The sequence below is a fragment of the Carettochelys insculpta genome, chromosome 1 (genome assembly GCF_033958435.1).
Source record: "Carettochelys insculpta isolate YL-2023 chromosome 1, ASM3395843v1, whole genome shotgun sequence".
NCBI lineage: Eukaryota > Metazoa > Chordata > Testudines > Carettochelyidae > Carettochelys > Carettochelys insculpta.
In genome coordinates this window covers 349779191-349793645 of record NC_134137.1, presented here as the reverse complement: position 1 = coordinate 349793645, position 14455 = coordinate 349779191, and the positions used below count along the sequence as shown (strand labels likewise).

General features: G+C 45.4%; 1 protein-coding gene across 4 annotated transcripts in view; it reads right to left on the bottom strand.

The window, feature by feature from the left end:
• CELSR1 (cadherin EGF LAG seven-pass G-type receptor 1) overlaps window positions 1-14455 on the bottom strand; it is a 273373-nt gene that overhangs the window by 112365 nt on the left and 146553 nt on the right. For all 4 annotated transcript variants that reach the window (XM_075015986.1, XM_075016015.1, XM_075015995.1 and 1 more), the window contains exon 4: window positions 6790-6905. In XM_075015986.1, coding sequence (XP_074872087.1) covers window positions 6790-6905 — 116 coding nt within the window. The remainder of the gene's footprint in view (window positions 1-6789; window positions 6906-14455) is intronic.

Here is a 14455-nt window from a genome sequence, read left to right as displayed (position 1 = left end):
TTTACCGTGTACACGGATCCTTCACCCCAACCTGGCTGCATCACATGAAAGGGGCCAAAGCCAAGCTCCTGCAGGACTACGACATGGAGGTGGTCCATGTCAAGGGGAACAACAATATCATAGCTGATGCCCTGTCATGCAGGGAGGCCCCTGAACTTCTTAGCTAAGTGGCCCCACTCAGTTTGGTCTGGAAGTGGGGAGAGATGGGATGGGGTGGGCTGGGAGTGGGAGAGTCAGGCTGGATGGAGGCTAAAAAGATTGTGACTTTTCAGTTTAGAAAAGAGGAGACTGAGGGGGGACATGATAGAGGTATATAGAGTTATGACAGGTGTGGAGAGGGTGAGTAAGGAGAAGTTATTTGCTTGTGCCCCTAATACAAGCACTAGAGGACACCAAATGAAATTAGTGGGTAGCAGGTTTAAAACTAATACAACAAAGTTCTTCTTCACTGAGCACATAGTTAACCTGTGGAACTTCTTGCTAGAGGAAACTGTGAAGGTTACGAATGTAACAGAATTTAAGAAAGAGCTAGATAAATTCATGGAGGTTAGGTCCATAAAAGGCTATTAGCCAAGGGTAGGAATGGTGTCCCTGGCCTCTGATTGTCAGAGGCTGGAGATGGATGGCAGAAGACAAATCACTTCATCGTTGTCTTCGGTCCACCCACTCTGGGGCACCTGGTATTGGCCACTGTCGGCAGACAGGCTACTGGGCTGAATGGACCTTTGGTCTGACCCAGTATGGACGTTCTTACATTCTTGTGTGTGTATGTGAGAGGTGGAGCAGCTCACAGTGGCTAAGGATGACGCCCTGGGGGCGTAACATAAGCTGTCAGGTAACACCGGTCCCTGAACAAAGAGCAAGGAGGAGCCAAGCTGGATTTTGAATTGGAGGCAGCAGCGGGAAGCAGGGGGATGAGTAGGAAGGCAGCCAGCCTGGAATGAGGGGAGGCTAAACCCCATAAGGGGCATCCTTCAGGCTCCTCTCCCCAAGATGGGTTGGAATGACGTCTCTGCCTGCTGTACCAACACCTCTGCACCATGTTGCGTCTCTCTCGACTAATAAACTTCTCCTTCTGCCTGCTGAGTTAAGAGTCACTCCTGCCTGCGGATTGGGTGCAGTGCCTGGGGACCTTAGAACCCCATGACAGCATTATGCTAAAAATTCATAAACACGCTTTGGGAAGAAAGACACATTGACCCCTAATTATTTTGTCTTGATCTCTCCTTAAAAACAGACATTGTTGTGAAATGTTACGACACAGGGAAAAGTGACTGCCAGCATTTCTAAAACTAGAACCTTCCTGTTAATTTTTACCCATAGATACAAAACAAACCATTCTCCTTCAAAAGAGAACTGCATCTCTAAATATATTCAGCCATATTCAGTTGTCATTTGCACTGGTGCAAATCCAGATGAAACTTCATTGATTTAAATGGGTTCTCTGAATTTACACCAGTATAAATAACAGCTGAAATTAGCCTATTCTCATTCATCTTCAGAGGGTCTTCCTAACAACCCAATTCTTGTTTAGACAAGTGAAGGACAGACAATACAGAATAAAACAAAACTCTCAAGACAGAAACACAGTATTTCATAAAACACCCATTTACAGATGTCCTTGTAGAACATGTTTCTGAGCTCTGTAGGTAATAATAAAGAAATAAAAGTAGAAGTCTTTGAACACAAATTGCTGATGTCTGTTCACAAATAAACTGGTGTAAATCAATGGAGTCATTTTGGATTTACAGCATCTGAGAGCACCCAGACTCCAGGGGAAGTTAGGTTTTGAATTCCATTGGTCTAACGCTGTACAACCCTATTTTAAATATAACCCAAATTGCAGCCAGATGTGATCCAATAACACCCATTTTACGGTAGAAGAAAGAAAAATAATAGCATTATTTCCTTTAGAAAATGTGTGTTTTTACATGTGCATATGTGTGTATATATATGCAAACATGCTAAAGGAGAACTCGGGGAAGATATAGCTATTGCGGGGAAGCTGAATGAATTATTTGCATAGATCTTCACTGCAGAGGATGGGAGGGAGATTTCCACAACTGAGTCATTCCTTTCAGTGACAAATCTGAGGAACTGTCCCCACTTGAGTTGGCAATAGAGGCCAGGTTTTGGAACAAACTGGTAAGTTAAATAAGTCATTAGGACCACATAGCATCAGCCAAGAGTTCTGAAGGAACTCAAATATGAAATTGTAGAACTACTAAATTGTGGTATATTACTACTGCTTAAATGATCCTCTTTTCCAGCTTACTGGAGGATAGATTATATGACACTGATTTTTTTTAAAGTGTCCAGCAACTGTCTTGACAATTACAGACTAGTAAGCCTAACTTCAGTACCAGGCCAGGTGACTGAAACTGTAGCAAAGAACAGAATTATCAGACACAGTGAAACTTGGTATGTTGGGAAACTAGCAACGTGGCTGTTGTAAAGGGAAATCACGCCTCACCAATCTATTAAAATTCAATTCAGAAGGGGTGGGCAAGGATGATACAGTTGGTATAGTGTACTTGGACTATCAAAACCAGCCTTTAATAGGTCCCATACCAAAGGCTTTTAAGGAAAGTAAGTAGTCATGAGTTAAAAGAGACTTCATGGATCAGCAACTGGTTAGAATTAGGGGAAAGGATAGGAATAAATTGTCAGTTTTCACAACGTAGAGAAGAAAAACAGAAGATCCCTCCACAATCTGTACTACAACTTGTGGTGTTCATATCAAAGTTTGTAGGAAATACAAAATGACTCAAGACAGTTAAGTCCCAGCCTGACTGTGCAGAGTTAAAGAGGATCTCAAAAACTGGGTGATGGGGCAACAAAATGGCACATGAAATTAAAGTTAAAGTAATGCATACTGAAATCCCAACTATACATACAAAATGATGGGGTCTAAATTAAGGTGCTAGCAGTCAAGAAAGAGATCTTGGAATCATCATGGGTAACTCTCAGAAAACATCTGCTCAGTGTGCAGATGCTGTTAAAAGAACTAACAGAATATGAGGAACCACTGGAAAAAGGATAACTAATAAGACAGGCGATATAATGATACTACGAGAACTAAAAAAGGTACAGAGAAATGCAACAAAAATAATCAGGGTTATGAAACTGCTTCCATATAAGAAGAATTTTTAAAAAGAATGGGAGCCTTCAGATTAGAAAAGAGTTAACTTGGGAGTGATATGATGGAATGGTGTAGGGAACAGAAATAAGGCAGTGTCGCTTTCCCCTTCACACAACACACAAATCAAGCATTGCCAGTGCTTAGTTTGTACCAGGGCTGAGCCTCAGCATCACTAGACTTGGTAGTGCATTGCCCCCACGGCACCTCTGGGCTTCTCCATCAGGTATGAAAGTAAAAAAATTGCTTGAGCCCTGGCATCTCTTTCATTACATGGAAGCGCTGGTGGTGGTGGTGTGTCACGCAATGAAATTATAAGGCAGCAGCTTTAAATCAAGTCCAAGGAAGTGTTTCTTCACACAATGCAGTTGAGCTGTGGAACTCATCACCAGAGGATGTTGTGAAGGCCAAAAACATGAGTGGTCTCAAAAAAGAACCAGTTATGTTCACGGAGAATGGGGCCATTAGCAGCTATTAGCCAAGATGGTCAGGAACACAGCCCCCTATTTGGGGCCTCCCTATATTTCTGATTGCCAGAAGCTGGGACTGGACATCAGGGGACAGATCACTCAATAATGATTCTCTTCTGTTCATTCCCCATGAAACATCTGACACTGGACTCTCTGTTGGAAGAAACAGGATACTGGGCTAGATGGACAACAGGTCGACCCATACTGAAGAGCGTCAGGCTAAAATAAACTCAACAAGATAAACAACCTTCTCTTATACCACAGTTGTTTCTATTTTTAATGCCACTCTCTTCTTCCTCTCAATAAAGAAAGGGTTTGAGGCACTGCCAAACAACTGGTGCTATCCAGATGAAAATCATCACCTAACCCTTTTGTCACTTATTGTTTATCTGTACTGTGGCATTTAGCAAACCTTTAAGTAATTCCTGTCAGCCAGATATGTTAAACCTATTCATGGACTAGTACAGAGATGGGAGATTTTAATTAGAACTTGAGACAAAATCCACAGAAGTCAATGGAAAGACTCCCAGCATCCTCAGTAGGCCTTTTTTGAAGCCCTAAGCCACGTATTGACAGTTTCATGTCCATTTTTATTGTGATAATGATTTGTTAGTTGCGGTTTACTACTTGTTACCATCTGAAGTTGTGATATATGTACACACCAGTGAACTTTACATACAACAGAATAAAGGGTGATTTTTTCCCCTTCTATCTCATGTTTATGTTTTTCCTTTCTCAGGGGAATAATTTTTGGATAAGATGTATACAGTTTGTTGCCTTGGTGGTGCATTGTATAAGATCAATAACAGTATTCAGTCACCAAAAGATACCACCACCACTAACTAGAAAAACAAACAAACAAAAAACCCTACACATTGGAGAAAGGCCAACTGACTCCTTTATTGCTGAGTCCTAGAAAGAAAGCCATGATAGTCTGGACCTTCACAAAATAGAAGAGCCACCCTGCAGAACTTTGAAGACTAACAAAATGATTTTTTAGGTGATGAGCTTTTGTGGGACAGACCCACTTCATCAGATCTGGAAATTCTGAATATTTCTGATTGCCAGAAGCTGGGACTGGACAGCAGAGGACTTGATGATTCTTTTCTGCTCATTCAGAATTTCCAGATCTGAAGAAGTGGATCTGTCCCGTGAAAGCTCATCACCTAATAAATCATTTTGTTAGTCTTTAAAGTGCTACAGGACGGCTTTTGGGCTTTATGACAGAGTTATAAATGCCCTACGGCAGGCTCAGCAACTGGTGACTTTAGAGCTGCATGCGGCTATTTGAGGAGTCACTGGAGTCTCCAAGCACTGACTCCCCTGCAGCCCCGGATGCTGGAATTAGGCTTCCCATACATCCAGTTAGCTCTGTCTGGCCAGGTTTTACAAAATTTGAAAATGTCTGGGGTTTTGCTCAGCCCCTTCTGCAGCCCAGGAGTTCATTCCAGGTTTTGTTTGCCTCAGCTCAAGTTACACCTACTCGCGCTAGTCGGCAGGGAGCAAAGTCAGAAACGAAGTGGGCAGGAGCGGAGCTGTACTAGGAGATAGTAGGAGGCTTCTTCCCCTCCTTTATCTGTTTACGGAAATAAGATCTGTGTGTGTGGTGGCAGGGGGTTCAAGCTGGGACCTCGGCCCCCCAGCAGGCAGCATGTTTGCAGCCCAGCTGCAAACCAGGCCGGCCAGTCAAGCCACTGCTATCCCTGGCATGGTAAAGTCCCTCATTTTTGGGGGTGGGTTCAGGCCAGGAGCTCAGCCCCTCCAGCTGGCAGCATTTCTGCTGCCAGCCAGCCCTGGCACTGCCACTCACTGGCAAGGTAAGCTCTCTCCTTATGGGGGCGGGTTCAGGCTGGGAGCAGGCAGAGTGTTTGCAACCCAGCTGTGAATGGAGCCAGCCAGCCTAGGGTTTGGGAGAAGCAGCTCCAGGGAGGCTGCATTGCTACAGTTACCACGTAGAGATGCCTTGGCCTAATTGCTCTACAGTTATTGCCAGGGTTTTGAACATTGTGCTCCAATTAATTAATACTGAGAATTTCCCAAGCTATGGACTCAGGGGAGCAGGAGAGAAGAAACAAAGCATTCAGCGTGGATGGCAAAAGGGTGCTCACATTCACCAGGGCTATTGGATTCTCTTCCACCTACTTCCCTAGGTCTGTGATGAGATAAGGCTCAGGGTCTGCCCACCTGGGCTTTCAGCTTCCCTTCCTGCCCTAGGCTATAGGTCTCAGCAACTAGGATTCTTCGAGAGCAAGTTTGCCACAGGCTGCTAGTGGGGATCAACCAGATAAGTTTTGGTTCATTCCCCCAACATGTCTGGTCGCATCTACATTGCACCACCCTTCCTCAAATATCTGAGGAATAAGGGGTCTTCCGGAAGGGGGATTTCCATCTGACAAGACACCTCCCGCCCCAGCTGCTTTTGGTGTTCACACCTCCACGTTAGTTGCTGGACGTGGGCCATACCCTTCCTGACTGAATTGACCTCGTTATCTCTGGCCTTCTTGACTCCCTCCTTTTCATGAGCCTGTATAATTAGACCTCTGGAGTCTCCACGGCCATGTCTACACTAGCCCCAAACTTCGAAACGGCCACGCAAATGGCCATTTCAAAGTTTACTAATGAAGCGCTGAAATGCATATTCAGTGCTTCATCAGCATGCGGGTGGCCGCGGCACTTCAAAATTGACGCGCCTCGCCGCCGCGCGTCAATTTCGAAGTGCTCCGGCCGCCCGCATGCTAATGAAGCACTGAATATGCATTTCAGCGCTTCATTAGTAAACTTCAAAATGGCCATTTGCGTGGCCATTTCGAAGTTTGGGGCTAGTGTAGACGTAGCCAAAAGGAATTTTTCAGTGGACTTCAATGGGATTTGAACCATGCCCTCTATGTGTTCTGTAGTTCAAATAGTTTAATAAATGCCCTGTGTTCTAATGACAGCTGAAACCAAACCACAAAATAAAAAACATACAAAAAAAAAAAGTAAAAAGATCTGGGTAAATTAACTGTTATATTATACAACAGTGCAATGTCAGGCATTTGTACAAAAAGAGAAATAAAATGGTAACTTTTTAAACTCAGTGAGGTCCATTTCAAAATGTAGTGAGATGTTCTCATCAGCGTAAAGTTACTGCTATTATTTGCATAAAAGGGTATCAACCTAAGCAGGCAAGGAACACCTTACCCGCAGAGAATGTTAGTTGGATTTGTTCTTCGATGATCTCAAGGGCAATAAAGTCATGCTTCTCATTGAAACGGCCATTGTAGAGGAGTAGAGCATTCCTTTCTCTGGTGGCAAACCTGTAACATGCAGACACAAATTTCATAATTAATGATCTACGAAGTGAAGACCATACAATCAAAACCACTCAAAACCAGTAACATAAAAGCTACAAAATAACCCTGGTCCCCAGGCAGAATGTACCACTGTAACTGCGCAATGCATTGTCCTAAAAGTCATTCTCCTTTGTTTCCCTTGTAGTAGAATAAGGGCTTAAAATGTAAGTCCATAGCTGCGTCTACACGTGCACGCTACTTCGAAGTAGCGGCAGTAACTTCGAAATAGCGCCCGTCACGTCTACACGTGTTGGGCGCTATTTCGAAGTTGAAATCGACGTTAGGCGGCGAGACGTCGAAGTCGCTAACCCCATGAGGGGATGGGAATAGCGCCCTACTTCGACGTTCAACATCGAAGTAGGGACGTGTAGACGATCCGCGTCCCGCAACATCGAAATAGCGGGGTCCTCCATGGCGGCCATCAGCTGGGGGGTTGAGAGATACTCTCTCTCCAGCCCTTGCGGGGCTCTGTGGTCACCGTGGGCAGCAGCCCTTAGCCCAGGGCTTCTGGCTGCTGCTGCTGCAGCTGGGGGTCCGTGCTGCATATACAGGGTCTGCAACTAGTTGTTGGCTCTGTGTATCTTGCACTGTTTAATGAAAGTGTGTCTGGGAGGGGCCCTTTAAGGGAGCGACTTGCTGTTGAGTCCGCCCCGTGACCCTGTCTGCAGCTGTGCCTGGCTCCCTTATTTCGATGTGTGCTACTTTGGCGTGTAGACGTTCCCTCGCTGTGCCTATTTCGATGTTGGGCTGAGCAACGTCGAAGTTGAACATCGACGTTGCCAGCCCTGGAGGACGTGTAGACGTTATTCATCGAAATAGCCTATTTCGATGTCGCAACATCGAAATAAGCTATTTCGAAGTTGGGTGCACGTGTAGACGTAGCCCATGTATCAGAGGCAAAGTGAAGCTGTGAGCAAGAGGCATGTCCCTGCTCACAACACTTGGCACAAATAGGGCTAATAGTACAGAAACACTCATAACTAAGAGGTACTAAGCACAAGCCATAAACACATTTCAGATGGATCATAACAGAACACCTCAGTAAGAAACATTTGGGTATCAACCCCACCATGCTCCCTCCCCTACAGATAACAAGAACATACTGCCCCAGGTTTAGGATAGCATGATAGACAGTGAATTGAATCTTTATGTACAAGGTAATGGGTGGTATTTAGGTAATGTCAGAGGATGGCAACCTAATACATCAGGGCTATGTCTACACTAGCCAAAAACTTTGAAATGGCCATTCAAATGGCCATTTCGAAGTTTACTGATGAAGCGCTGAAATACATATTCAGCGCCTCATTAGCATGCGGGTGGCCGCGGCGCTTCGAAATTGATGCAGCTCGCCGCCGCGCAGCTTGTCCAGATGGGGCTCCTTTTTGAAAGGATGATGCCTACTTCGAAGTCCCCTTATTCCCATCTGCTCATAGGACTAAGGGGACTTCGAAGTAGCCGGGGTCCTTTCTAAAAGCAGCCCCATCTGGACGAGCTGCGCGGCAGTGAGCCGCGTCAATTCCGAAGTGCCGTGGCTGCCCGCATGCTTATGAGGCGCTGAATATGTATTTCAGCACTTCATCAGTAAACTTCGAAATGGCCATTTGCATGGCCATTTTGAAGTTTTTGGCTAGCGTAGACATAGCCCAGGAGTGATGTGTACAGTAAGCCCCCAACTTACACAGGTCCGAGTTACATGGATCTGCAGACACTCAGATACAGTAACAGCTCAGAGTACACAAATCCAGAGTACACGACTCCACACTTATGTGGCTGACCCCCGGTTCATACAGTAAACCCCTGCTTACGTGGCTTCACTATGTGCAAAACTCACTTTAATGCGAGTTTTGCACAATGTGAAGCTGTGGGCTCTCAGCCTGCCTAGCTTCCTGCAGCTGTGGGCAGCTAGGCAGCACAAGAGCCCCTTTCCCCTGCCTTCCCAGAGCGACACTAGGCACTGCTATGGGAAGGCAGAGGGAAGGCTTCTAACCTGCCTACCTCTGTGGGCAACCAGGTGAGCTAAAACCCCCTTTCCTCTGCTTCTCAGAGTGGCGCCACTTGACAGCCATGTCGGTTCATCCCCATTAAACCCTCCCACTGGCTCAACCCCCACAACTCCCCTGCCCCCAGCTCAACCCCCCATGCACCCCTCATCACTTTCCCCAGAACGGGGCTCCAGCTGCATGCCTAGGGCTCCATTCCAACCCCCACGGACCCAGACCCAACCCCGTGTGGTTGGCGCAGCACGCGGCTCCAAACCCAGCCCAGCTCAAGCACCCTGCCCTGGTGCACCCTGTTCAACCCGTCCCCTGCCTGACTCAGCCCCCCCGCGGCCACAGCTCTCCCCCCCGCCCACTGTGTGAGGCTGTCGGCTCCACTGGAAATGACCACATTCTTCTAAATCCTGACTCCAGAAAATTAGGAAGAAGCAGGTATTTCAGAGCACTGTGGCTTGGCATCTTTAGTTTCCAGACTATATTTTATTTCCAGACTATATTTTAATTCTTAACAAGACAAGTTACCAAGGTATACTTACCATATGCTCCCCCTTAGGAAAAAAAAAAAAAAAAAAAAAGATGCTGGAATCAGAGCTGTCTGGAAACCAGAATTTCTATTCTGTGGGAAAGTGTGACACTTCAAGGGTGAAGAATTATTGAAATCAAATTTAAATCAGATCTAAATCTAAAGCTGAAATTCTAAAGTTTCTCATGGAACAAAAATTCAGAAGAATTTTGATTGGAGAAACTGAAATGTATCATTTTGATATGGTAAAGCATCATTTTGATTTTATAATTTTAAGACTTGTTCAAGCTTTTAAATTATATTAATCTATTAAATATTAAAGATTAATGCAGCTTTGAAATTAATATTTTATTGCAATACAGAATTAGAAATTAAATATAATCAAAATGATAACACTGAAATAAATTGTTTCTATATTATAAAAATAAGACAATTAAAATATAAAAAAAATCTCAAAACTGGCACATTTCTATGAAATATTTCAGTTCCTGACTGAAGTATACTTTCAGAGAAAACTGTTCCACCACAACTATTTCAACCAGTTCTAAAACAGAATATATCTAAAGAAAAGAGGAAAGAAACAAGAAAGCACTTGCTTTCCTTGAGGGCAGAAACGATTAGTTAATTGCATAACAGCGTCAACTTCAAATTTGTGTCTGAAAACATTACCAGGAACTAGTACTAAGAGTACAATAACTGTAAGTGGGTAAAATATATATTTTTCTATATTTTCCTGTTTGTTTCCCTTGCGCATTTAACAATACTTTGTGTATATTCAGTTTCACTGTTCTGTTAATGGGTACTTGAATGTCCTGTCTCATGAACTCGCAATTTGCTGATGTTGATGTGGCTGTCTTTGCTGCAAAGAACCATTTACACACCTCAGCTGGGCAGAAGAAAAACACCATTTTTTTTTTATAGGAGGGTTCGGGTTCTTCCTTCTGTTTAAGTTCAGGACACACTACTTAAAGAGTGCTTTTTTTGAGACAACTTGAAATGAAACCTAAAAAATATTCAGTTGACAATTTCCTTTAGATGAGCCTGAATGACTAAGAACTGTTGAGAGGAGAGATGGAGAGTGGGCAGTGCACATCTCATCAGTGTCTCAAAATAAGCGAGGTTTAAGATGCAGAAATAGGATTTATGGTAAATAAGCATCTGACTACTTGTTCTTGTTCCTTTTCCCTTCTGTAAGAGCATATGGTAAGTATAAGCTATAGGTTTCACACCATTTAAATGCTTGAAATGCCTCATTAGCTTGCAGCAGTCAGTGAACATATTCCATGTTAGTCATGAGGATGAAGCAGAAAACATCCCACACTTTGATCTCATGGGGGAAAGTGGGGCTGAAGGATGTTCCACATCTCGGATTATCAGACCATTCACAAATCAGTAAAGTATATAACTGGCAAGCCCTTTGCCGAGCCAAACTTCTACTTCCTGACTCTCCTGATGTAACTTTTCCCACAAGTGTTGGAGAATAAGGTGCAAGAAAATATTCAGCGTAAAAACTCTTCATTTATCCTGATCACACAGGGACAAATTCTGTGCTAATTTACATCCAGTGCCTATGCTATAAAGTCAATGGGTTTGCATCATATTTAATTCAGCACTAAATATGCTTGCTGAGTTTTTACAGATTTTGAAGTGGCTGTCTGGTGTGAAAAGGATGAGGGCTAAGCCATATTGTTTGCTATTTCCCCCAGAGGTCCCACAAGCTGAGTCTGAGCCATGCTAGCCGGCAACAGAACTGTTTCACACACCACCCTCTGACAATCTTCCTGGATGCCTGTAAAATGACACCATGCGCAACAATCCTTCTGGTTGGCCAGGAGTCCCCCAGAAGCAGAATTCATCTCCCAGGGGCTGATGAAATCAACCTAGGAGATTTTAATATGTTGTGCTCAATAGTGCGGTGGGGCTAAGGCAGACTCACTACCTGCCCTGGCTCTTCATAGCTCCCAGAAGCAACTGGCATGTATTAGGCACCAGGGTGACCAAGAGGTCGCCACATGCTTCCCATACCCTCTAGTGCTGACTCGCCAGTTCCTATTGGCCAGGAACCATAGCCAGCGGGTGCTGGGGGGTGTGGTGCCTACAAGCAAGCGCAGTGTGCAGACCCACCTGGGTGCCCATCAGTGTAGGAACCAGACATATTGGTTGTTTTCAGGAACCGTCCAAGGTAAGTGCTGCCAAGCAGGAGCCCACACACCTTACCCCCACCGCCACCCTAAGCGGGAGCGTGGGGCCTGGGACAACACCCCCAGCCCACGGAGTCCAGAGAGAACTCCTGCTGCAGGCTGTAATGCCAAGCCCTGCCCTCACCCGTGAGCAATGTGACCTGGGAAATTAGAAGTGCCGAGCACAGCCGTTGCTGGGTTCATCTCCCCCACCGTGTGGATGGCGGGAGCTGGAGCAGCCCAGCAGCCTGTTCTGCCCTGCTGCCAGGATGGGCCTTAGAACAGAGGTGGAGCAGATGCAAGGGGAAATGCCTCATAGGCTTGTGCAGTTGGTAGCACAGGTGCCTCCAACACGCCTTAATTTGCATTTAGTGTAAATCTGACAGGTCCAAGTCTATTGTCCCCCCCTCTCAGCTTTCTTTTGTTCAGCAGAGTTTGTTCTTGAAAACATTCCTACTCTGTTCTGAGATGTAATTTGATCAGAATCAGTGCAAGAACATTCTACGTGTTCTTCAATTTTCACAACCTTCCATACTAACCTTGATAAATTATACTTATTGTAACTGAGTGCTTTGTTTTAACTATAGTTTCAACTCCACAAAAAGATATGATGATTGTAGCATTAAGGCAAAGTCAAGAGTAAAATGGAAACATTCTGAAAAACCAGCAGCTAAGCCTGGGTTGTGTAACAAGAACAAGCTAATTATGAAGGTTTTCCTATAAAAAGTGACTGAAGTTAGCTAACATGACAGTTAACCTAGACATCTTTTTCTAATTTAAGCAAACAACTTAAATTAGCCTCTTGTCGTTGCTTTTACCCGTATTAACTAACCCTAGTCCTTCACTGCTGGAAGACACAGCTTAGCACATTTTACTTCGACTCAGCCAAAGTCAACTAAATCACGGTACAAAGTGTTAGCCTGCAACTGCACTAGGGGCAAATTGTGCTTATTTCAGAGCTAGCGCACACAGTAATTTAGCTAATCCGGAGCAGGCTTTTATTCTAATCTAAATTAAAAGTCTGAACAAGAGAGGAGGTCTCCTTCCCAGACCTGTGGGTACAACAGAGAGGAGATGGGGGATTCTTCCCACAGGATACATTTGTGGAGGGAACTTTCTTGCATGAAGTCACCCTTTATGGGGCTTCCAAAGAACCATTCTCCCAGTCCTTGGAGCTCACAGAGCTCCCTGGGCGAGCCTGTGCATGTAGATGCAAGCTGAAGATGATTGTGGCAAAAGGTCTGGGAGCAGAAACAGATGCCATCACCTCCTTGCTCAAAAGTCTTCAGGGACTCTGCCATGAAGTTAATGCAGCCCAAGTGGGGGGCCAACAGACTTGCCAGGCTCCTGGGCAAGACGAGGGCAGGGCCAGCTCTAAACTTTGGAAGGGGCAGGGCTGAGGTTTGCCAGCCCCCAGTGCTGCCTAGAGCATGCCTCACAGATCCCCTCCCCACACCCAGCCCTGACAGCCGGCCCGAGTGTACCAAGTGGTGCTCAGTCAGCAATTTAAAGGGCCCGAGGCTCAGGCTGCCTCCACCCCTGTGGTGGAGGTAGCCTGGAACTCTGGGCTATTATGAATCGCCAGGCCCTGCGCAACTTCCCCTTTATTCCAATCCCCAGTCCCGAGCCCAAGGCAGCAATGATATGCAGCTGCATCTGTCCCTGTGCTATACATAAAGTCTTGCCAAATTCACAGCTTTGAAAAATGACAGACTATGACACAAAATCTGGCTTTGTGTGCGCTTTACCCTATACTGTACAGATTACATGGGGCAGACCATTTCTCAAATGTGGGGGGAGGTCCTTGAGCCAAAAGGGGTCATAAGGCTATTTTAGGGAGGTTACGTTATAGCCACCCTTACTGCTGCGCTGCCCTCAGAGCTGGGCAGCTGGAAAGGGGCGGCTGCTGGCAGCAACCTGCCAGCAGCAGCACAGAAGTACAGGTGGATATACCATGTCACCTTTATTTCAGCACTGTGGCTGCCTTCAGAGATGGGTGGCCAGAGAGTGGCGGCTGCTGACTGAGGGACCAGTTCTGCAGGCAGCAGCACAGAACTAAGGGTGGCAACACCACACCATTCCATCATTACTTCAGGGCTGCTCACCTAGTGATCGGCACAGACCCAAAAGTGGGCAGCAGTAGTTGGGCAGCGGCACGACAAGGCCAACTGTGGTACTTGCTGTTTTAATCCATCCCCTCGACAGCCTGTACCAGCTGCAAATTGAATATGCCCCCCTGCATCCAGCAGAACTCCCATTTCCTGTCTCTGGACACATGCCTCCTGATACCACAGCTGTTCTCTCCTGAGCTGTGAGGGCTTGAAGGAGCCCACTCCCTCTATCTACAGGATTTTTTTAATACTTCAGTTACAAAACAAACAAACAAAAAAAACCCCTACACAATATAAACACAAGTATGTATGGCAGAGGAGCTGAATATTCTGAATAGTCTATGGCAGGCGGGACAGTCGTCACTTCATATTAGATATACCATGACTGCTTTTAACGCCTGCTTACAATCTGGCTTTCAAAGAAAACGTTCTTCAGGGCAGGAACCATCTAACTACTCTGGACTCATCCAGTGATGAGCATAACGGGGTTTTGCTTTTAGCTGCCCTTTGGGCACTACCATAATAAAACATGATTAGTGACATGCCTCTAGTAGAGTGGCCCTGATTCTTCTCCCAGGGGTGTTGATGGCAGAATTCTCATAGTATTTAAATCTGGGGGTGACAAATACACATCACCACTTGGCTCTTAATCCAAATCAAAGTTAGGGCTGGACTGGAAACTTCTCCTACCAAGGCAGACAGG